Raw genomic sequence first — 24,843 nt, 5'->3', positions numbered from 1 at the left:
TAATTTTCAGGTTGACAAACTATAACTAGTGGGGTGCCACAGGGATCAGTGCTGGAGCCTCAACTATTTACAATCTATATTAAAGACTTGGATGAAGAGACCAAGTGTAATGTAGCCATATTTGCTGCTGATACAAAGATAAGTGGAAAAGCAAGTTGTGAGGAGGATGAAAAGAATCTGCAAAGGGATATAGATAGGCTGTGAGTGGGCAAAAATTTGGCAGCTGGAGTGTAATGTGGGAAAATGTGAGGTTATTCACTTTGGTAGGAAAAATAAAAAAGCAAATTATTTAAATGGAGATTACAAAATGCTGAGGTACAGAGGGATCTGTGGGTCCCTGTGCATGAAACACAAAAAGTTAGTATGCAGGTACAGCAAGTATTGAGGAAGGCAAATGGAATATTGGCCTTTATTGCAAGGGGGATAGAATATAAAAGTAGGAAAGTCCTGCTACAACTGTTGGTGAGACCATATCTGGAGTACTGCGTACAGTTTTGGTCATATTTATGGAGGGATATACTTGTATTGGAGGCAGGTCAGAGAAGGTTCACTACGTTGATTCCTGAGATGAAGGGGTTGTCATAAGAAAGATTGAGCAGGTTGGGCCTATACTCATTAGAGTTTAGAAGAATGAGAGGTGATCTTATTGAAACGTGAGATTCTGAGGGGGCTTGACAGGGTCGATGCAGAGAGGATGTTTCCACTCGTGGGGGAATCTCGAACTAGGGGACATAGTCTCAGAATAAGGGGTTGCCCATTTAAAATGGAAATAGAAATTTCTTCTCTGAGGGTCGTGAATCTTTGGAATTCTCTACCCCAGTGAGCTGTGGAGGCTGGGTCATTTAATATATTTACGGTGGAAATAGATTTTTGAATGATAAAGGAGTGATGGGTTATGGGGAGCAGGCAGGGAAGTGGAGTTGAATCCAAGAACAGATCAGCCATGATCTTATTGAATGGCAGAGCAGGGTTGAGGGGCTAAATGGCCCACTTCTGCTCCTATTTCTTATGTTCTTAAATGTTATATTTCTCAGGTGCTTTTTTTTGGCTTGAACCATTCTAGCATTTGCTGACAAGTCACAAATGTATTCAATTTGGCCAAAACAGTGTTGGGTCACAAATCTGGGTTTATGCAAGTGGTGGAACAGATTCTAGCCCCCATCAATTTTGTGGTTTAAAGCAAAAGAGCAATAATGAACTGTACAAACTCTAGTTGAGCATGATTTGTGCCACCGGCAATCATAAAGTAAAACTTGTAATTCAAATTTTATGCCAATAATCAAGATTCCAAAAAATTCCACAACGAAAACCAGAGTGGGTTCCTTCACCCATGAAACATGCCACCAATTTGCACAACTTTATTTAGGCATCCTATGATTAAAAACTCAAACTTGCTCCTCTAGGTATAGAGAACGTGTGACTCAGTTATTGAATTTAATACTGTACCAGATTTTAAGGCATCAAACAATTCCTAACTTTAACATTTTCAGAAAAGGAATACAAAATCCAATGAAGTAAAACATCTATCAAGTATAACATTTTTGAGTTGACCATGTGTGTTTAAAAAAAAATGCTAATTAGGTAAACCAGGAGGGAAAAGAATTACTTAGCGAATCTGATTATTTCCCCCCCTCGCTTAAATTTCCATCTACAACAGTTTCCAACTCCTGGCATGACCAGGCCCATGAGTGGAACGTGGGAAGTAGCAAAAATATTTGCTGTTTGTGCAGTAGAATTATAGGCCCCAAGTTTCCATGTGATTTGCTCCTGATTTTTAGGAGTAACTGGTGTAGAACGGAGTATCTTAGAAATCGGAATTCTCGTCATTTAGTTTGCTCCAGTTCTAGTCAGTTAGAACAGTTTCACTTTGGAACAGAATTTCTTTTTCAAAAGGGGGCGTGTCCGGCCACTTACGCCTGTTTTCAAAGTTTCGTCAGTGAAAACTTACTCCAAACTAACTTAGAATGGAGTAAGAAGGTTTTTGTACGCTCGAAAAAACCTTGTCTACACTTTAGAAAATCAGGCGTAGGGAATGGCTGGGGGGGGGGGTTTAAAGGGAAGTTTACAAACATTAAACACTTCAGTTTTACAAATAAAGAGCCATCATCAATAATAAATGATAAATACATCAATAAATCAACCAATAAAGCAATCAAAAAAAATTTATAAATATTTTTTTTTTTTAAATCAATAAATAAAACATTTTCTACTTACCGACTGCAGCACCGGGAGCCCTCCAACAGCGTGCTGGGATGCCCCCCCCCAGTGTGTCTCTGTCAGTGTCTCTATCTCTCTGTCTGTCTGTGTGTCTCTCACTCTCTGTCTGTCAGTGTCTGTGTTTCTGACAGCGAGGGGAGGGGTAGAGGGAGAGAGGGGGGGGAGCAGAGGGAGGGATGGGGGAGATGGGGATAAAGGGGAGAAGGGGGAGAAAGGAGATGGGGGGGGAAAGGAGATGGAGGGGGGAAAGGAGATGGGGGGGGAAGGAGATGGGAGGGGGGGGAGAAAGGGGAGGGAGGCTGAACGGGCCGGGCCTGAGACTTCGGGCAGGGCCCGTCCCCAGCACCAGATTTACAGGTAGATGGCGTTGGGTCGGGTCGGGGGGGTGGTGGGAGGGAGGGAGAGGGAGGTCAGGTCAGGGAGAGGGAGGTCAGGTCGGATCGAGTCCGGGGGCGGGGGGGAGCGGGAGTCGGGTCGGGTCCAGTCGGGGGGGGGGGGGGGACACACACACACGACCGGGAGTCGGGTCGGGTCCAGTCAGGGGGGAGAGCGGGAGCGGGAGTCGGGTCGGGAGGAAGCAGGAGCTGGCCGTGGGAGGAGCCTTATTCACGCAGCCCCAGTGAGGCCAGTCGGCCAGGGCTAGGGGCTGCGTGCTTCGGGCCCCTCCCACACAGTTTCGGGCGCCTGGAGCTACTGCACTTGCGTGCCCACTGTAGCGCGCATGTGCAGAGGTCCCGGCACTGTTTTCAGCGCAGGGACCTGGCTCCGCCCCCTACAGCTCGTGCTGCGCTGCGCTGCGCCGAGGGCCAGAGGACCTGCAGGGAGGTGGAGAATACGGAGGTTTTTAGGCGCACTTTGTGGCGCGAAAAACGTGCGTCCAGGTCGGGACTGCGCCGTTCTAGGCGCGGCTCGAAACTTGGGCCCATAGTCTCAAAGGATTTAACACGTAAATGATAATGAGTGACCAATTAAAAAATATGCTGAAAGAGCTGTGTGGCCAAGAGAGTAGATGAATGAAGGTGGTGCAAGAAACAATACAACAGTGACTGATTCATTAAACAAGCTTCTTAATCAACTCTTTTACTGTAGACTCCTTTTGTTGTCAACAAAAAGGGTATTACATCAAACAGTGGCATTTCTCTTTGGATATTTTATCATCCAGTAGAAAACTTTAGTCTATAACAGCACAAAACACAAGTTACAAAATGCACCTTACAAAACCCGTTAGCGAGTCTGCATCTAAGTTATGGGAAAAATAGTCTAGTCAATTCACATTCAGGAGAAAATTACTTTTTACATTAAAATGTGAAAGAATATTGGAAGAGGGACAATAAAAATTAGCAAAATGCTACATCTTCAAATATTTGCAGCCTTATCGTATCCACAATATGCAATTCTGCACAATCCAAACTGATCATTCACTGAAAAAGAAAAGTAAAAAAATGTCTCAGATCATTTTATAAGATGATTAGTAGCTATTATCCTACAGGTCGTGCTTTTATATAATTTTGTGATTACGTGCAAAGAAACACTGCAATCATTTCACATGACTAATATTTACATAATTTACTACAAAGTTTTTATTTTTCAAAGCTCTTACCTATTTTGCTGAGACCTGGTCCACTTTAGTGCATGGCGTGGAGGTAATGTAACTGCAGGATGGTAGAATGTGCAGTCGGCTCTCTTACAGTGTATGCTGAATCGACACGGCTGGGAACAACATTGTAACAGTAAAGTCATCACTCCCTCCATATACATATACAGGGTATTCTCATTTCAACAAAGACTCTGATCTTTTCAAATTATTTTGTGTACCTTTGGATGGATAAAAAGACACTCCACTTTTTTGCAATCTGGAAAGAATCGACACAGCGAACTGCCTGGATTTGTCACAGGTGCTACAGAATAAGAATACATTTTTTTAAAGATTTACTGAACAAACCAGAAGTCACTAACTAAATATGTACTTTTGTCTAAAACCAAGTGGCTATGGGAACAAATGCTGAATAATGAACTTTGGTAACATGCAGAGTACAATGTCAGTAATTTCCCCAGCCTGTTGTATCTATATAGATATAAAATCTTACATTACTCACTTCTGGTCAAGTTTTCACATTATAAACTCTTATGTTCAAATTATAATGGAAACTACTCATGTAAACTGGTCATGCTGTAATTACAACCCCCGCCCAAAACCCAGAAGGCACTGTACTATCACAATATCAGGAGTGTGTAATAAGTGTATACAGGCAGTTTTCATTATAATGTGGACATAGGAATCTATGGTGGAAAATATAAACAAGGACAGAATGCAAGACTTAAAAATGGGACTAAATTACATCTGCACACCCTGCTTGAACTACGTTATCGAAGACTACAAAGGAGCGAATCTCAATTCCCTTTGCTCGGCAGGAATAGGGCAATCATGCACTGGAAATCATGGGGATGCACTTACTGTGCAGTTCTCACACACCGCCATTTTCCCAGGGACCCACCTGTTTCATGTTTGGAGTCTAATTCTAATATGCTAATTAGGGTGCCATCGCACATATAGGCCCCCCCCATACAATTTTGAGATTCCAATTGGCAGGGCATGCACCACGCATGCTCCACCCATTGGTATGTGTTAAAGCAGCCTATCCAGCGGTACTTAAACGGTCATTGCAAGGCACTCCAAAATCAGGTCATGTTTCTGGATTTGGTTTTTATTTTTAAGATTCCCTGTTCCGACCCTTTCCAGGAGCGCTAAGCGACTGAATTTCTACCCCAATGTGTATTTAAAAAACACCATTTGTCCAACATAAAATTACCCCCAAAAGGAGTATATAGTATAAGAGTAAACCTCTGGAAATCACAATGCATTTAAGCTTGATTTATTTTTTTCTTTAATTCAGTTAAGTTCACAAAAATGCGTTTTAGTTCAACATTGGACAAGGCTTAAGATCAGGTCAGAAAAAGATTTGTAACTCTAAAATAGAACAGTCAGATATACCAACAATACATAGGAACAAATCAATTTATTTACCCATATTCCCTCCATTCCTTTCCTGAAAACATGAATCCATGCTGATGTACAGTTCTACAAATGACAACAATCCTCTGGTAAGCTCACCTAAATGGTCACACTTCATGTGTGGATCTATCTAGAGAGTGAATGCTGAGTCAATTCCATCATTAAGGGCATCATAGCCAAGATTGATCCTTCCACACAGGTGACCTTTACAGTAAGGGTCAGAGGACACCTATGACCTCCCTGGCACAAGTGTACTGAGCCAAATTGTAGCATCCTAGTTGCTGCTCCATTATCTTCCCAAATTGAACCTTCTCATCTGGGCGTCTTACTAGGTGAATATATCATGTGGTGCAGCATCAGGGAGCTCAACGTAATCATTGAAAAGCCATGATACAACTTTTTTGGTTAAAAATACTCCATTTAATAAAATTTCCCTTCAAGATAGGCTGGTGCAGTGGATCTACATTGTCATTTTGTCTCTAAGTCTTTGGCATGGAATCCACTCTGGGGTGAAACATAGAAAATAGGTGAAGGAGCAAGCCATTTGGCCCTTCGATCTTGCACCGCCATTCAATATGATCATGGCTGATCATGCAACCTCAGTACCCCACCCCTGCCTTCTCTCCATACCCCCGATCCCTTTAGCCGTAAGGGCCACATCTAACTCCCTTTTGAATATGTCCAACGAATTGGACTCAACAACTTTCTGTGGCAGAGAATTCCACAGGTTCACAACTCTCTGGGTGAAAAAATTTCTCCTCATCTCAGTCGTATATGGCTTACCCCTTATCAATGACCCCTGGTTCTGGACTTCCCCAACATCGGGAACATTCTACCTGCATCTAACCTGTCCAGTCCCGTCAGAATTTTATAAGTTTCTATGAGATCCCCTCTCATGCTTCTAAATTCCAGTGAGTATAAGCCTAGCCGATCCAGTTTTTCCTCAAACGTCAGTCCTGCCATCCCGGGAATCAGCCTGGTGAACCTTTGCTGCACTCCCTCAATAGCAAGAACGTCCTTATTCAGATTAGGAGACCAAAACGGCACACAATACTCAAGGTGTGGTCTCACCAAGGCCCTGTACAACTGCAGTAGGACCTCCCTGCTCCTATACTCAAATCTCCTCGCTATGAAGGCCAGCATGCCATTTGCTTTCTTTACTACCTGCTGAACCTGTATGCCTACCTTCAATGACTGATGTAACATGACACCCAGGTCTCTTCGCACCTCCCCTTTTACTAATCTGTTACCACTCAGATAATAATCTGCTTCCTGTTTTTGCCACCAAAGTGGATAACCTCACATTTGTCCTCATTATACTGCATCTGCCATACATTTGCCCATTCACCTAACCTGTCTAAGTACCCCTGCAGCCTCTTAGCATCCTCCTCGCAGCTTGCACTGCCACCCAGCTTAGTGTCATCTGGAAACTTGGAGATATTACCTTCAATTCCTTCGTCTAAATCATTAATGTTTATTGTAAATAGCTGGGGTCCCAGCACTGAACCCTGCGGCACCTCACTAGTCACTGCCTGCCATTCTGAAAAGGACCCGTTTATTCCCACTCTTTGCTTCCTGTCTGCCAACCAGTTCTCTATCCACATCAATACATTACCCCCAATACCATGTGCCTTAATTTTGCACACTAATCTAATCTACTCTGCCAGCTGAAAGAGTCGTACTTGAAACGATTTTGGGCAGCCACAACCCAATTCCGAATGCCCTTCGATCTACAGCAGAAAACTACCCAGAATTTGGCTCTAAGCTGGTAAGTGTGGCTGATATGGGAAGTGGAAAAGTTGATACTGATGCTCTTATGAGGTTTGCCATTCTGTGGGGTAATGTAGAAGCAGCTACACTCTGCATCTGGCCACGGCCAATACATCTCACGTTGGTGCACGCCAAACAATATAAACTTAAAATACTCCTACAAGTTTACTTCAGAATGAGCCCCTATAATCAATTTCAGCAGTTACAACAACCAGTTGAGTTCTTAAAAAATGTCTTATTCCTGCAAAGTTCCCTTCTGGTGAGCTCAATTAAGTATTGAGATTAAAGTCTACATACATGAATCAATATTTTACTGTACAAACCTGGCTGTTTTGGCACTACTGCACTTCGTCTGCTTGCATGTGTATATGGACAGTCTGGTCTAGTACACTTGGAGTCATATTTGCAATTTGGATGGATAAACAGGCATTTGTCCCCAAATTTACACTTTGGAAAGGTTCTGAGAAACGGTAAACATTATTAGTGAACTGCAATCAAAATTAAAATTTATATCCCTCTATAGAATATAAAAATTGACATTACTCAAAATAGGAATCCTTTTTTAAAAAAACAATGTGCTTTAATAATTATAAACTAAAATATCAATATCTGTAAGCAAGCATAATTATATTACGTTTACATTTTTATACTGGTGGTCATTTCATGTGGAATAAAAATGACGAAAGGTTATCGACCTGAAACATTAACTCTGTTTCCCTCCCCACAGATGCTGCCTGACCTGCTAAGTGCTTCCAGCATTTTCAGTTTTTATTTCAGATTTCCAACATCTGCAGTATTTTGCTTTTGTCATTTCATTTGGACCCTGGAAGACAGGCATCCAATAAGCCAGCTCCTTGGGTTTACACCACGAAATCTGATTCCCTTAACCTAACGGAAAAATTGTAAACTCAGTTTTTTGTGGGTTTACATGTCTGCTGTTGGGTCAAGGGAACTAGATTTAGTAGTTTAAGCACAGTGAGCCAGCTCACAGCCTCTTGGGAGGTGGGCGAGGGATGGGTTTAGATCAGGTGGAAGGTTAAACTGTTAAAAATCTGAACCCAACCCCAACCCACCTACTCCCGGTTTTAACGGAAGCGGGACAAAGGCAAGCAACCAACATGCTCCCAGGAGGCGGGTTTGAAATTCAAATATTATAAATCAAGCAGTGTGCCTCATATTGATCCACAATTTCAAATTTAACTCTGGCCAGCCGTCTTTCCCAGGCCTCAGGAAACCCACTGGCTAAACGGAGGCGAGGACTGCTGGACAACATTCCCTATAAGCTGCACAGCCACATGACTGCGCAACTCTCTGCCGGTCCCGCGCAACCCTAGGACCAGCTTTTGCAACGTTAAAGTTCACACATGCTGGAAACTATGAGTGGGCCGCAGAGCCCCTTAAAGAGGCCGCACATTAAAAAAAAATTACAGGGAACATTGCTGCTGGATGCAGGAGATAAGTGCCTTTCCACTCACCTGTTGAATACAGCATACCACATTCGCCAACCCCTCCATGATCAGACAACCCTCCCCCAACTCTTCTGACTCTTCTGATCGCCCACCCGACCTCTCCACCACCCCCGCCGCAGCCACCAACCTTCCACCTACCCCAATCTCACCCTGGGGTCCTCTGATCTCACAATTCATGGCCTCCGATCTCCAAGGCCTCCAATCGCTCAGGTCTCCGTTCTCCAACACCCTCTCCCCCCCCCCACCCCCATTCTCCGATTCCCTCCCAACCTCCAATCTCCAAACCCTCCTTTCCGCTCCCTGGCTGCAACCTTGTGCCGAAGACCTAGCTGCCTGCCAGCCAGCCAACCTCTCAACCTGGCTGGCTGCTGCTAGGAAACAGAAAAAAAATTTTTAATCAGGTCCTGCCACTAAATTCGGCAGGGCCAGAGGGAAACTCGCTCTTCTGGGTTTCCTGGCCTCAATCCAGCACCTCCCGCCACGAGTAAAAATCCAGCCCTTGGAAACCGAAATAAGCAAATAGCAGTATAAAAGCACGCAAGGCTGCTTGTGAATAATGTGGCTGAATTATACAGATGTTTGAAGCAAATTATACTAGAACTGCTAGTCCAGTATAATCTCTGCTCCAAGTACTACAATACAGTGCATGCCAAAAAGCTCTAACAAATCGATAATTGATCAGAATGTCTGTGTATGTGCAAAATTTTAGGAACTGTCATTTTGCGATTTGATACACATGTATCTCAATAAAATGTAGCTCTTATTTCTCCCCCTCAAATCGCCATAATCTGCAAATGTAGATCAGAAGGGAGGCGGAGAGTTAAGAGAAGAGATAGAAGCCCACTTAATAGCATATGTAAATCTGACAAACGGTCAGTGAGGGAGGCCCTTGTTTGGGATGGTGCAGGACCCTTTGGAGAGACTAATGCTGTGAAACAGCACGGTTTCTCTAGATTTAGCAAGTTATTGGATGACAGTGGATGATTTTTCCAACACTTGGCTATGATCAGTTAGCAGTGAAGGGTGTTATAGCTTTAAAATAAGGATACCCACCATCACTGATACTATCACCAACGCCTCTAAACAGATATTATAAAATAAGCTCTGTGCAGGGACTGTAACCATTACAACTAACACTCTTGTCAAATATTCCCTTTAATAATTAGTGACCTTCGGGTATCTTAAAGGCATTAATGTAAATATAATATTTCCATCTGTATACAGACAAACACAAAATTTGGTTCATCAACAAAACAGGCATCTCAGGGTGATTATATGGATGACTATTTTGTTTGCTTTTACTGCTGCTATATATCAGTATCAAATTGGCCCTGTAGAAGAAAATTTTACACGGATGATACAACAAGCAAGTGACTGGAATTACTCCAACAGTTCTGTGTCCATACAAATGATCAGAGCAATATCATCAGTGAATTACTGTCTTTGATCGGACAGCTTGCCTTAAAGTATATGGCTGTGATTATTTTATTACTTAGCTACCAGTGGCCATATAAACTAATTCTACAGCAGATTCCAAACAGAGGTTTTTCATTTGAGACGTCAATTTCTTTTTCTACGCATCCCTTTTGTGGACATCCAAGCACCAGGAGTTTAGCAGTGATGAATTCGAGCCAGCATCAAAACTGCCCCAATGGAAATACTTGTCATCCTAATGTTTTGTATTTCAGATTAGCCCTCAAATCACAACTGTGAACAGTTCCATATTTAAAGGTCAGTAATTTAGTCCAATTTATTGTAATTTATCTGGACTCATTGTTAAACTTTTTGTTTTTTTAAATTGTTCTGTAAACCAAACTACAGCAATAATAAAATCTTAGACAGTAAAGCACCATTAGCTCCCCTGATTTGCTCTTAAACTTTCAGTCCTCTTCAAATAAAGTATTGAGTTAGAGGCCAGCACTGAAGCTAAGCTAATTTCTAGCTTGCATTTAATAAATGCACAAAGCTGAAGACAGAAAGAAATGCTCAATAAAAGTTAAATAGAGCAATCCTGATTGTCAAAATATTAATGACACATATTTTTGGCTTTTTCTTAAAAGATACTCACTTGCATGAAGCTACAGGATGATGATACATACATTCATCACCATTTTTACATGCTGGCCAGTACTTGCATCGCTCTAGAACTTTCTGCCGTTTTACTTGAAAGCTGCTGTCGTCAATCTCTTCTACGGTAGAAAATGAAAAGAAAATACAATTTAATATATTTGCCTCACGTTGAATGCATGTGATCTAACGCTAGATTCATTTTTTTATTAATGATGACTCATTAACCAAGACGAGAGAAAGGTTTTCCAAGAAACAAGATTATTTTAATGATTCAAACTGAATTCAGTATTTAAAAGTTAACATAAGTCTTTACTGTCTTCCATCTTGTTCATTTCCCCTGGCATGACCCCAATCATCACTCCCTCAAGTGGAACAGGTTCAGCATATCTGACACACGACTGGTTCAGCCATCCATCACCAGATCGGGCTGGAGCAAATCAATCATTATTAAGCCTTGTGCTCCTCTACCAAAAACTATCCACACGCCCTGGAGAACAAAAATAAACTCTGGCTTCTTAACCACCCAACCTCCAACAAGTGCAAGGACCATATGGACTTCTTTGTCACCAAGACTATCCATTCAGCTGCCTCTGCCATTTCCCTATGCCCAAGTAAGCCAAACCCTAACCCCAAATTCTAACTGCTCTAGCCCTGAACCTGCATCTATCTCCCCCTCTCTAGTATCTTGACCATCCACCCCTCACGCTCTCTCCAAACTCAATCTTGTGCACGAGATCTACCTCCTGCTCTCTGGACCCCATTCTCACTAAACTACTTACCATCCAATTTCCTTTCCTGACTCCCCATGGCATGTCAAAAAATCTACTAAATCTTTGCAAACCATCACCCAATCTCCAACCGCCCTTTCCTCCCAAAGTTCTTGAATGTGTCGTTGTCTCCTATGTCCATGCCTATTTTTCTCACAACAAGCTGTTTGAAACACTCCAATCAGGTTTCTGTCCTGCTACGGGACTGCAATGGTCCTAACTACAAATGACACCCTATGACTGTGATGAATTATCCCACCTTATCCTCTCTGTAGTCTGTGACATGGTCAACCATACCATTCTCCTAAAATGCCTCTCCGTGATTCCAGTATTACCTATCTAATTGGAGCCAAACATCTCCAGCACTGGCATTGTCTATCACCCCTGCAACCCAACCGAGTCCCCCAAAGATCTATCCATGGACTTCTTCCTAATCTACATGCTGCCCTTTTGCAACATCATTCGCAGACATGGGGTCAGACTCTTCATGTGTGCTGATGCCACCCACCCAGCTCTACCTCTCTATTACCTCTCTTACCCCTCCATTGCTTCTAGGTTGTTAAGACTGTTTGTCTGAAATCCAGTCCTAGATAAGCCGCAGTTGTCTCCAGCTAAACATTGGGAAGACAGAACCTATTGTCTTCAACTCCTGCCACAACTCCATATCCTTGCTACTGATTCTATCCCATTCCCTGGCCACTGTCTCAGGTTGAACCAGACTGTTTGCAACCGTGGCATCCGATTTGACCTCGCCATCACAAAGACCACTTATTTTCACCTTTAGATCATTGTCTGCCTCCACCTATCTGCTACTGAAACTCTCATCCATGCTTTTGTCACCTCAAGGCTCGACTATTCCAATGCTCTCCTAGCTGGCTCCTCCATCCTCCATAAACTTAAACTTGTTCAAAACTTTGCTGCTCGCCTTCTTTCCTGCACCATTATTTCTGCATAATAGATTCCCAGGGAAGGTTATTGGTTCAGGATCAATTGACACCTTTAAAAGGGAGCAAGATTAATATTGGTTAAGGAAGATAGAGGATAATAGAAATATTAATAGCACTGTTTCCCACCCATCCCCAGGACGCAAAGGAATGAAAATAAATTAGTATAAGCAGGGAATTAACAAGCGGTGTGGACTCTGAATGAATCAAACTTGATGGGCCGAATGGCCTTTCCTTAGTCTGAATTTTCTTTCAATAAAAATTCTAAAAATCAATGATTAGGCAATTACCATCAGACTCCCTTAATGTCTGAGCAACAGTCTGTATTGATACTCTGTATTTCCTTCCTGCCTCTTGCAAAAGACCCCCCTGCTCCATTGGCTCAGTCTCCTCCTCTTGTTCTGAAATATATCCAGGCGGACTTGGAATGCCATCCAGTGTCACAATAAATTTAGGACTTGATTCCACAGAATCATGTTGATCTCTACCAAGGAAATTTTAAAACACAGTAATTAGTAATAAGGTTAAGCCCTTTTTTGATTATATATTCCACAAGGCATACTGAAACAGGGTACAAAATGACTCAATATAAATATAACAAAAATGGTTTAAAGAATCAGAGTAAAAGTATACAGGAATTTCTGCATAGGAGCCCAGGAATTCCTGTAGAGTTAATGAGTCACTGCTTCAGCGATTTTAGACCTGATGGACATAACCACTAGAGACTCCTGTTCTTCTTGTGAACACTTATAAAGGCGAATCAGGGACAGTCAGTATGGATTTGTAGAAGGCAGATCAGGCTTGATTAATTGAATTGAATTTTTTAAGGAAATCAGATCATAGAATAATAGAATGTGGTGGATGCTGCACATAAGGATTTTGAAAAGGTGCTTGGTATGTTACCATGCAAGAGACTTGTTCAAAAGTTAATGCACATTATTAAAAGAAATGTAGCCACATGGATATCACAGTGTGGGCTGGCCTGTGCTGTTCCTGGGCCCTCGTCTCTTCTGGGCCCCGATCACGTCCCTGTACAATCTCTCGCCGCTCCTGCGTCCCAATCTCGCCGCTCTTGCTGTACCTGCCCACACTCCAATCAGCGACCTGGATCTTGGTGACGTCCAATCCAGTCGCCCTCTTCGCTGCCGTTACTCTCCTGCTCCAACACGTGCTGCTCCCTGGAGTGGTATGCCGCCACGCTGTTCCTTCCGCTCCCCGGTCTGCTCCGATGGTGCTCACAGGCCAAGGGCCACGCAGACTGTGAGCATCATTGGAGCAGGCCGGGGCGTGGAAGGAGCAGCGTGGCGGCCTGGCCCAGCAGTCATGGATAGATGGTTAGGTGACAGAAAACAGAGCGTACAGGCAAAAAAATATTTGGATTGGTGGGATGTGGGTAGTTATATGCCCAGAGATGTGTGCTGGGATCTCCTTACTAATACAAAGCAGAGGAAGACACAGAGCTATGGGAGAAATTAGTTTTAAATTGCTCTAGCAAAGTGTTGGCACAGACACTATCGGGCAAATTGTCTCCTGTGCATTAAACATTAAATGATCTAGATATACACATGAATGGAATGACATTGAAGTTTGATTAAGATACTAAATTTGGAAGAATGCAAGAGATTATAGAAAGGCAGACAAGTTAGACGAGTGTAAAGATAGGAAAGAGAGAGGGGTAGATGCAGTTCAATGTAGAAAAATGTAAACTGGAACATTTTTAGGGGAGATGGGGGGGGAAGGGAAGAGTGAAGCAAAGTAACCCATGTAACATTTTGGGACTTTTACATATTTGGCTTGGAAACGATTTTTGTTTTAATTCAGGTTATGACATTGCTATAAAGACTAGCTCCCAGGGAATACGAGCTCCCACAGACTACAGCATATATTTTGATTTAATATTGACAACCAGTTTAAAATGTTAGCTAAGATGGTTCCTGAATAGGACTACAAATGGAACAGCTGTTAAACTGTGTACTTTTGCATGTTACTTTTGCTTTGAGACAGTTAGGTAGGGTCTATTATGATAAAAGGACTTTTATTTAGTGCACGCACCAAGCAGCTTAACTGAACATACAAGTGCTAAGAGCTCCCATATTGAAGGAGCGCCAGCTCATTCAATACCGTGTTTTTGTCTGGCGACTTGATGGTCCAAACCTCGGCACAGAGTTGGGGAGGGTTCAGAGAACCATCTTTTTTTGTCTCTAGTGGAGGAAGGATTGGATGAGACAAGCAGCCTATCCTGTGAGTGTTGGTCAATGTGTGCAGGTAGGTACACCATTGGGGTGGAGTTTAGAACTGGCAGGTCAGATCATCGGATCGCTAAATCTACTACCTGCAATGCTGAACAGGACAATGAGAGTGCAGGCTTAGAATTCACTCCCCCCCCTGCCCCCCACCACACTTCTTGTGCTGTTTCAGGAAGTCGGAGCGGGTATTTCGAACTCTGGGCGGGTTCTGCCTTGGTAGATGGGTCAGCATGTGAAGGACTTCAAATGGGAGGTGATGTAGGTGGGGAAAGATGGGAGCAACTGACTATGATTCTATCTTGACTAGATTTTACTGACAAGCATTTAAATCATGTGACACACAAGGAATAAATTAGAAACTTTGGCTGTGATTCATGGAACATTTGTAGCATTCTAAAATATACAATTAAACGCAATGAAAAAGCGACCATGCTTAGATACTATTAAGCCTAACAGAACTTGAAAGGGCTACTCACTTGGTCTTTACCACACGATCTTGTTCTGCTGATACACCTTCCACGTAAATTGCAGCTTTGCCCTGGAGCTGGGGTTCCACTCCTTCCAATACAGGCTTCTTCAAGATGAATGATCTAGTATCACCACCTGGTCTTGCTTCTATTGACTGCACTGTAGAACCAACAAATTATATTTTATAATTTTATAATAATTAATAATTGTGAAAAAATATAAAAAGCTCCGTTTGGTGGGCACTGTAGAACAAGTGAGGTGATACTGCAGCATCAAAGAGTAATGTTAAAAAAATGGTGGGATACAGGCTTTATTGCTACTTTCTTGCACTTCTGATCTCAACTATGCACGTGCTAAGTTGGGAATAATCACACTTGCACAGCTCTCACATATCTCCTAGCTGCCATCTTAGAACAGAGACTTAGGAATATGCTCCTGTCCAGCTGTCTGTGGATGAACTGAGGTGACAAGAGGTATTTATACTCTCAAACAAATGTACAATAAATGAAAACTGCTATCCTACAATATGCAAAACAATTATGAGGTTTATTTTTACATGATCAAAGGCTAAAGGGATGTGAGTTTTTTTTTAATTACATTAGTCTTGAGCACAGAAATGGTTCAATCCAACGATTCATATTTCACCAAGCTTTTTTACTGCGAATTAAGCAAACTCACAGAGGAGCTACGTGGCATAATTGTTGAACGACAGCACCTTGTGTAAAGAGCAGTTGTTATTTTATCATGCCATAGGAAAAAAAGATAAAATTGCTGCACAACTTCAAGAAATGGAATATTTCAAAATGTTACATCCTGAAGTCTTCAACAACGTACACTTCTGTAGCACTCGCTATATATATATATATATATATAAAATAAAGTGCTTTACACTGCTGAGAAAAATAGTGGACGCAGAACAAGAGGAAAAGGGAAAATGATAAAGGAGGAAGTTGAAGATGAAAGTTTTAAGAAAGCTTGAAAGTGAGGAGGAAGACAAGGAGGAAAATGTATTTATAGAGTTCCAGAAGGCAAGAGTAATTTGGCTAAATGAGCAGCCACCAAAGATGGGATGGTGGGAATGGGGAACAACGTATAACCTTGTGTCAGAGAAAATGGCACCTATGGGGAAATATGAGGAATGCCGATCATTAAATTGACAGAGCTGCAGGCACTTAGGCAACGATACCCCTGCAAGAGTCACTAACTATCCTGAGGGTGGAGGGGAAAAGAGAAAATAAATTAAAAGAAAAAATATTTCAAAAACCAAGATTGCAATGGTTACAAATATAATGAAGAATGGAAAATATCTACTTACAACTTTATTCCAAAACACTACATTGTTCATTTAAATTTCAATTAAAGTCATAATTATAGTAATCTTCTGATGTCAATTTCTGAGACACTTTAGTCAACATTAGTATTAACATAAAAGTAATTTTGCTTCTTACAGTAAAACGTTTGTACAGGTTGTTCAGCTGTATTGATCTGTAGTTGTAAGCTAGGCTGATGTGGTTTGTCTTCTGCATTAATCACTTCAATTTCATTGCTTTCACATATGGCCCGAGTTCTAGGAGCCACAGGTACTGTCTGTCTTTGTGAAACTACTATACAAAAGGAAAACTTGCAATTACAAAAAACACCTTTATCTATATGTTTGTACAATTTTAGATGAACTTTCCCAGATAAGTCAGGTCAATGGTCAGATACCCATTGGTAGGAAAACTGAATTAGGATTGAAGCAGTGTAATTTAAAGCTTATGATGATCAAAAAGAATCATTTAAATCAATCAATCAATCAGTTGGGCAGCATTGGCCCCAAGTTTCCACATGATTTGCTCCTGATTTTTTTTAGGAGCAACTGGTGTAGAACGGAGTATCTTAGAAATCGGAATTCTCGACATTTAGTTTGCTCCAGTTCTAGTCAGTTAGAACAGTTTCACCTTGGAACAGAATTTTATTTTCAAAAGGGGGCGTGTCCGGCCACTTACGCCTGATTTCAAAGTTTCGTGAGTGAAAACTTACTCCAAACTAACTTAGAATGGAGTAAGTGAAGATTTTTGTATGCTCGAAAAAACCTTGTCTACACTTTAGAAAATCAGGCGTAGGTTACAAATTAGGCATAGGGAACGAGGTGGGGGGGGGGGAGGGGGGGGGAAGGGAAGTAATTAAATTCTACAATCAATCCTTAGTTATACTTATACAAATATTATACAAATAAATCTAACCTGAATAAAAATTTATAAGCAAAGAAAAGATTAAATAAACCATGTTCCTATCTGTGTGAAAGTGCTTCAGGCAGGCCTTTCATGTTGGAGACAGGCAGCGGTGTGGCGTCAGTGTCTCGACGGCAGCGGCAGCAAGCCTAGAGCTGAGCTGCAGTGCTTGAGGCAGGCCTTCATTCTCTTCGTGGCCGGACGGACCCGAGGCCATTCGGCCATGAGATATCAGCGGCATCAGTGGCTGGCCGGCAGCCGAAGAATCAGCGGACCAATGTGAGGCCATTCGGCCATGAGATAGCAGCGGCGTCAGTGGCTGGCCGGCAGCCGAAGAATCAACGCAGGACACACGCAGCTCATTAAGGTTCTTGAGGCCATTCGGCCACGCTTTAGGGGCGGTGTCAGTGGCTGGCCGGCAGCCAAAGAATCAGCAGCGGACGGACGTGAGGCCATTCGGCCATAGGATATCAGCGGTGTCAGTGGCTGGCCGGCAGCCGAAGATACAGCAGCAGCCTTCGAGCTGTGAGGGGGACTGAGGCCATTTGGACAGGAAGAGGCAGCCACATCGACAGTTTTATATTTAAATTTGCAGAATGGGTGCTGCATTGCCAACACCACGTATTATTGCAAAGTTGAATTGGCACTCTTATTTCTCCAAACACACAGTCCTTAATTTGCATGCACCAATGCAGCACAGGTTCTGCAAGTTTAGCAGTGAAAAGCTGAACTCACTGATTTCAGCAGGTGATTTATTCAGCAGTGCTGCTAAAAGCACTCTCTCACACACAGAAATATCAAAAAAAATTAAATTACAAGCCTTTGCAGGAGTCCAAGAAACAAATCTTCACTTTTTCTGCAGTATTTTTAAAAATGGCCGAGTGCCAATGTTTGTGTGAGACTGCGCGTGCGCGCACGCTCCAACGCGCACGCACAGGTTTGTCGGCACCACGAAGACTAATTTAAATTGTACCCGCCCCCTGCTACTTAGAAAATCGGCGCGAGTGTTAGGCTCCGCCCCCTGCTGTGAAGAGCACGTCGCACCAAGCAGACATCAAGCTCCAAGGAGCTCGAGAATATTGGACTTTTTTTTAGGCGCAGTTTTCGGCATGAAAAACAGGCGCCCAGCTCGGAGGTGCGCCGTTTTCGCCACGGGACGAAACTTGGGGCCATTGAGTGGCAAAAATGGAAGTGACACTAGAATGGATGTTTTGTTTGATGAAACATTTGCCCATTAATGCAAAATATCCAAATTGTAACAAACATTTTCATTTATAAACACAGTATTACGAAACCAGAGATGAATTTATGCAAACATTTGTTACAATTTGGATACTTTGTGTCAAGGGCCTGAAATACATCAAAACCAAATGTTTTATTGACCACTCCGCACCTCCCAAATAAAAGTATAGATTAAGAATTAAATTAAATGGAATGATAGAATATCTTTAAATATGGAATACTCGTTCCATAGACCCTTAGCATATACATAGCTTGTGAGTAATGTAACCTCAAGATGGTTATTATGTAGGGGATGCAAGTTTGTGCATCCACTTGCACCTGTACAAACTCCATTATAAATTCAATTAAAAAAAAAAATACTAATAAACATAAACACTTTTTTTTAAAATAAAAGTTACTTCCTTTCCCTTTTAAGTAAAAAAATCTAAGTGAAGGGCCAAGTTCTGTACTGCAGGGCACTGAGGTTGCAGGGTTGGACAGAAACGAGGCAAATCAAGAACAGTGATTAGATATTGCCAAATCTGGCTTTTAAAACATCAGAGGATTATAGGAGAATAGAAGAGGTCCTCAGTTTCAGTGCACCGGTGAAAAAATGAATGTGCAAAACTGAAACCAACAGATTTTTTAAGAAGACCATGGAAGGAGCTACGCTTGAAAGAAAATGTGCTTGGAGAGGGAAATATTCAAGGTACCAACTTAGAGCTACCATCAATTCCTGGTATCTTAGTTCTAACATTTAGCAATATACATATTTACTACAACTGTATCACAAAGTGAAAACCACCTTTGACATGTAGATTCATACAAAATACATTACCTGGTGTATAGCTTGTTGTCTTGCTTACAGATTTCTGGGCCTCTGTGATAGCCTTTAGTATTAGATTCTTATTGGCCTGTTTAGAAGGTGGTAAAGTCGGCCTGAAAAACAAACAAACTAACTGACCCCGAATACATTTCTTTCAAACTCTTCGTATACATTGTTAAAAGGCACAAAAACACACTTTGTTTGATAAAAACCAGAGTCTATGGGTTGGTAGTCCGAGTTGATATTTTTCTTCTTAAATGCTGAAAATGTCATTTAATCTTCATGCACTTCTATAGCAGAATCTCTAGATCACGTGAGCTATTTTCTTGAGTTCTGTGGAACGTACTATTAGGAACAATCCAGAGGTCTGTGTGAATTCTTTAACATGGTTTCAGCATAAAAACATTATTGTATGAAAGGCGAATGATATTTTCTGGGAACTACACTGTGGAGCGCATTACAGAAAATCACCTGTAAAGAACTGTACATGTCATTCTATTTATTTTCCTGTGTGTGTGTTTGTTCATTTTCCTCCTCCTTCCTTCGCCTTGTTCTGCTCCTTTTTAAATGCTGCTCATTTGTACTATCTTCCAGTTCTAACAAAGGGTGCAAGCCTGAAACATGGGCTTGAAATTTACTGGAAATTTTCAGCATAACGTTTTGTTTCCAAGTAAACTTGCTCATAACTGATTTATGTCAGTTTTACGCTGAAACATTGACACACGCGCCACAGAAACCAACAGCCCCTGTGCAAAAGACCAGCTCACGTAAGTTTCCTGCATTTATACCAGTAATGCACTGGCTTTGATTTTCATCCAAAAATGTAGGCGCAGCATGGCCCAAAGTCACCTGATATTGGTGTAACTGAGATTTCTGGAGTTTGATAGGCATTTTCTTTGCAGTTTTGGGGGAAATTGTTCTTACGGAGACCTGCACTATACTTAACGAAAGCACTATCAGTTTCAGTGCATCCAGAATTTTTTGGACGCCCTGACCCTACACATCCAGAAGTACAAAGCATCTGGAATGGCATTCCCAATAGGCATACTGCTGCTCTGCATAATTATGGAAAAGGAGCAGCAGAGATTCATGAGGCGCCATGGCAGAAGATAGCTGCACACTCACTATTACCCCGATTGATGATGCTGTATTTGCACTTATTTTATACTGATTTACAAGCTTTGACGCTGCACGGGAAATTTTGGCACAATTCCCATCAGCTAGATCAGCGCAGAAACTGGAGTAAGTTTCAGCCCAAGTGCGATCCACGGAAATTCACAGCGATCAGCTTGTTTGTTCTCTCAATAGATGGTGCCTGGCCTGCTGAATGTCTCCAGAACTTTTTGCTTTTGTTTCAGATTTCCACCATCTGTAGTATTTTGCTTTTTGTTCTCTCAACTTAATAACTAGAATAGCAACAGCCTAGCAATATCAACACTACTCAGAATGCACTGCAGAATGGAAGCAATCGTTTCCTAGTGTCAAAAATGAAGACATCAATATAAAGCTGCTCTGCAATACAACAAAGTAGTGATCAAAACACTCAGCAGGATTGTGATTAAGTATGAACAATTATTTACTTTTGCTTTTAAAAAAAAGTAGAGCTCCTCCTTAATCATATTGGATTACTAGATAAATAAATAGAAAGTAAGCATTAATCTGTACAAGTTTACAGGGAGTCAAAATTATAAACTGGAGAAAAAATAGTATTAATGTATCACAAAAGAAAAACTAAAATATTATGCACATCAATCTTGTGCAACATCTTAACTTAGATGGGAAAAATTTGCTGACTGCACATTGCAATGGTATGCCTTAACAAGAGAGATTTATGACAGGAATTCATGCTTTTGGTACCTTCTTTCAGGCTTTGCTGGAACAGAAATACTGCTGGGAAGACTTCCTGTTCTTGAGCCATAATCATCATCATCATCTTCCTCACCATCACTAGTCTTGCTTACTTTAACCACAGAACTGATGATTGATGCCTTTCTCTTCTTGGAACTCTCATCCTACGATATAAAAAAAAAGCCAAATCATTGTACAGAATGGGCCAAACATTACGGTGGGAGGCTTCCCGCGGGCGGATGCCTCCAACCACAAAAAAAAGTAACTGGTGCTCCTGCTCCTACATAGACTTCGGGTTCTAGGCCTAGATGCACAGCCCAGCGCGGAGGCCCACGCATCCCAGGGGCTTCCTGGGATGACGTGGGCCTGAACCACCAATCACAATGTAGTATTCTCATTCATAGTAATGGGAGCGCCGAGCTCCCATTACTATCAATGAGAATACCCCTAAAAACAAAGAAAATGCACACATAAATTACCTGGGCGGTATTTGATACTGTCCGCCCATACATTACTGCCCAAAATGGAAGTTTCATCGTTAAGATCCGTTTACCACCAGACCTTAATACCGCCCTGAAAAAGCAGGTCTTACTGGATCTTAAATGGGCAGTATGGACACAGAGCGGACAGGTATAATTGTTTCACAGAAGTGTGGCATGTTTACACAGATCTTTATAGTTCTCCACAGTTTGATGTATTTTTAAATGGATTGGTTTTCTGTATTAGTCAATAATGCAGTTTGAATAGCAATATAACCACCGAGTCTGGAAATTGTGTGTGGGTGTTCACTAGGGTGATCTTATTTTATAAATGGTCTAATAAGGCCTTATTTACTCCTTTATTAATGAACTATAATAAGAATTTTATTAGTCTCGCACCCCAGAGCGATCTCTCTCTATCCCCCCATCCCCACAGTGATCTCTCTCTCCCACCCCCCACAGCGATCTCTCTCTTTCTCCTTCTCCCCCACCCTCCCGCCCCCCCGAGCGATCTCAGGTCAGCAGTCTCTGGCCTCTCGTCGGTGCTTCTGGAGGGGAGGGGGCGGAGCTTGACGGCTGCGCAAGCACAACTTGGGAGCCAATGATTCCCAAATCGGAAGGACTCCGCCGCCTGCCACGCTCCCACCAAGAAAAGCGAGATGAATCTCCCGCCCACTCGGTCCCAGTGGTACCGGGCAGTAAAAAAGCAAACACCACCTGGGCATTGCCGAAAAATGGGCGGAACTTAGCTTATCAATTTCGGCCCCATAGAAATTAAATTAAATTCAATGTTTTATATTAAAGAAATTATATTTTTGAACATTTAAAAAAAATGTTTTAATAGTGTTAAACATAAACTTCTCTTCATGCGCAGGGTTTTTAATATAAAAATAAGTAATGAATTTTTTTCCTATCTTTTAAAACTCTTACGCTGGTAAGAGCAGGCCATACAAAGAAATTTTGACAGATCGCAAGTTCTGGGTTTAGGCGCATGCGCTTCGTGCGCCTAACCCGGAACTTGCGGGACCACTTCGGGCGCGTGCGCACATCGTACACACCCAGAGAGGCCGCAATTTAATTATCCAATCTACATGCAATCAAACTAAATAGCTTTCAGCACTTCAGTTGTGCTTTTGAAAAGGCAACAGTGCACTTGTGGAATGGGAACAAAATTCTGCAACTCTCTAATCATGCCAGGTATCTCGTTAGAAATTGAATTTCATACAATTAAAAGTGAATGATGTAATTAGATAACACCAAACCAACTAGAAACAGTAGACACACCATTTCATATTATCAGTGGAAGTTGCTCACGAGAAGTTGGAGGATATAATATTTGATAAGATCTTTTATGGTGTTGCCCATATTAGAGGATATATTGTTTGGCAAATACTGGGTTTTCAAGGATTTGGGAGGGAATGTGGAAATAGTAAAGGCTGGCAAACTAAATCTTTGTGGAAAGGGAGAAGTAAGTAGTATTGTGAGGAAAGTATTGAGTATTTGAGGAGTAGTCAGTACTTGGAGTGTATTTAGTAACAAGGAGTATTTGGGAGATTGGGTTTGAAAGTACTTGGACTGGATGGAGGTGCAGGATTATGAGAATTTGGGTTCATGAAGGAAAGTAAATGCTTGGAGTTATTGAGTAATATTAGGAGGCAGAAGGCATTGAGCATGGGATGGTGATAGTTGGCAGGTATTGGGCAGCTGAGGAGGCAAACGAGCAGTGTGGAGGATGAAAAGTGGGCACTTGTAGAGTTACTAATTGGGAGTTAGGCAATGAAGTGACAGTGGGCTTGGCGAGAGATAGTAGATGCAATCCACCCAACGTACACACTCTCCAGCCCTACACCAATGTAGCTGGTGGCTCACTGGTCTATTGGGCCTCATATTCTTCCTGTCTATTCCACACGATGTCTCTGATTACTCCCAGTCTCCCAGCTTTCCAGCACCAAGGCAGCAATTTGCTCTACTTAAGGTATTCTAGAGCACTTAAAAAAAAAAATTGCCACTTTCCCAACAGTAAGCTGGGAAACTGCAGTGCTTTGGTATCATGCTGCTTGGGAGAGGGAGTGAAAAAGATTAGGGAGATAGGGGAATGCAATTGCAATTAGGCTGGTGTGGGGAGGGAGATGGGCAGTTAGGATTTATAATTGAGTTGGAAGTAATCGGTGGTGAGCAGAGAGTGGGGAGAAAATGGAGGGTTGAGTGGGAAGTGAAGTAATAAGGACTTATGGAGGATACAACACCTGGGGTATAGAAAAGGGAACGAAGCGGGGACACTATGGCAGTGGGGGGGCGGGGGGGGGGGGGGGGTTGCAGCAGTTGTGAAGCCACACAGTGTCCTGGAGATAACAAACAGAAAATTTGCATGATCTAGGCAAAATTAATATCATAGAAAATGAGGTCAGAAGGATCAACAATCTAAATCTATCCAAACATTCGTAATATTAATTTATACTCACATCTCTACTCGATCGATCAGAGTTAGACTTTGATGACCTGTAAACCTGTACATCACTTTCTGATAATCTGTTGTAAGCTTGCAAGCTGCTTTCATATGACCTGTAAGCATGGCCAGTATTTTCTAATGGCCTATAGCCATGCAAGTTGCTTTCTCCTAACTTACATAGCTGCACATTGTTCTGAGACATCCTGAAAGACTGAGGGCTGTTCTCAGTTACCCTGCATGGATGTGAAACATTTTCTTCTGGCCGAAAGGCCTCAAATGAAGGACGAGCTATATTATAGGTAACTGTCACCACAGGCTTCTTCTTAGCAGATGATGGAAGTTCTTGCAAAATGTTAAGATCCTCATCTATAAGATCATCTGGTTCAGGTTTAATGTCAATTACTGCTTCAGAGGAGATCAGTTCCATTAAAGGCTTCACAGCTGATGTTAACTGAGATGTGGTCCTTTCCACAGAAGTTGTTCTATGTATAAATAAGATAAAATAGTTCAAGAAAGCATGTGAGACTGTCTTACAGAATTAAATTCATAAGCCTCTAAATAAACCTGTCTTACACATTTATTTGGAGAAATATCAAAGCAGCAAATTTTTAAGTCACTTTGACATCAGTTTTAAAGAATTGTTTCAATACTTTATTAAAGTAGTATAATTATATAGGTTTTATTTTCAAGTCATTAAAAGTCATGAAAAATTTAGCTGAAAAACTCAACTACACCATTTAGGGAAGGAAGACAATAGCGAACCTTCCCCACGTAATCGAAGTATTATTGTGAGATTAAAAACAATGGAACCTTGTTGATTGCTGAAACATAGAAAATAGGTGC

General features: G+C 41.9%; 1 protein-coding gene across 3 annotated transcripts in view; it reads right to left on the bottom strand.

Annotated features, from left to right (window-relative positions):
- Window positions 1-1,338: 1,338 nt before the first annotated feature.
- zc3h14 (zinc finger CCCH-type containing 14) overlaps window positions 1,339-24,843 on the bottom strand; it is a 54,302-nt gene continuing 30,797 nt past the window's right edge. For 2 of the 3 annotated variants that reach the window (XM_070879448.1, XM_070879450.1), the window contains exons 6-16: window positions 24,014-24,482; window positions 21,082-21,236; window positions 19,237-19,337; window positions 16,413-16,568; window positions 14,973-15,123; window positions 12,541-12,734; window positions 10,538-10,658; window positions 7,324-7,460; window positions 4,033-4,115; window positions 3,818-3,927; window positions 1,339-3,638 (exon numbers count right to left, since the gene is read on the bottom strand). In XM_070879448.1, the coding sequence (XP_070735549.1) occupies window positions 3,632-3,638; window positions 3,818-3,927; window positions 4,033-4,115; window positions 7,324-7,460; window positions 10,538-10,658; window positions 12,541-12,734; window positions 14,973-15,123; window positions 16,413-16,568; window positions 19,237-19,337; window positions 21,082-21,236; window positions 24,014-24,482 (1,684 nt within the window). In that variant the 3' untranslated portion in view covers window positions 1,339-3,631. The remainder of the gene's footprint in view (window positions 3,639-3,817; window positions 3,928-4,032; window positions 4,116-7,323; window positions 7,461-10,537; window positions 10,659-12,540; window positions 12,735-14,972; window positions 15,124-16,412; window positions 16,569-19,236; window positions 19,338-21,081; window positions 21,237-24,013; window positions 24,483-24,843) is intronic. The other variant, XM_070879449.1, reaches the window with a different exon arrangement.

The sequence above is a fragment of the Pristiophorus japonicus genome, chromosome 4 (genome assembly GCF_044704955.1).
Source record: "Pristiophorus japonicus isolate sPriJap1 chromosome 4, sPriJap1.hap1, whole genome shotgun sequence".
NCBI lineage: Eukaryota > Metazoa > Chordata > Chondrichthyes > Pristiophoridae > Pristiophorus > Pristiophorus japonicus.
Note: the sequence above shows the minus strand (reverse complement) of the source record. Positions and strands in the feature narration are given on the sequence as shown.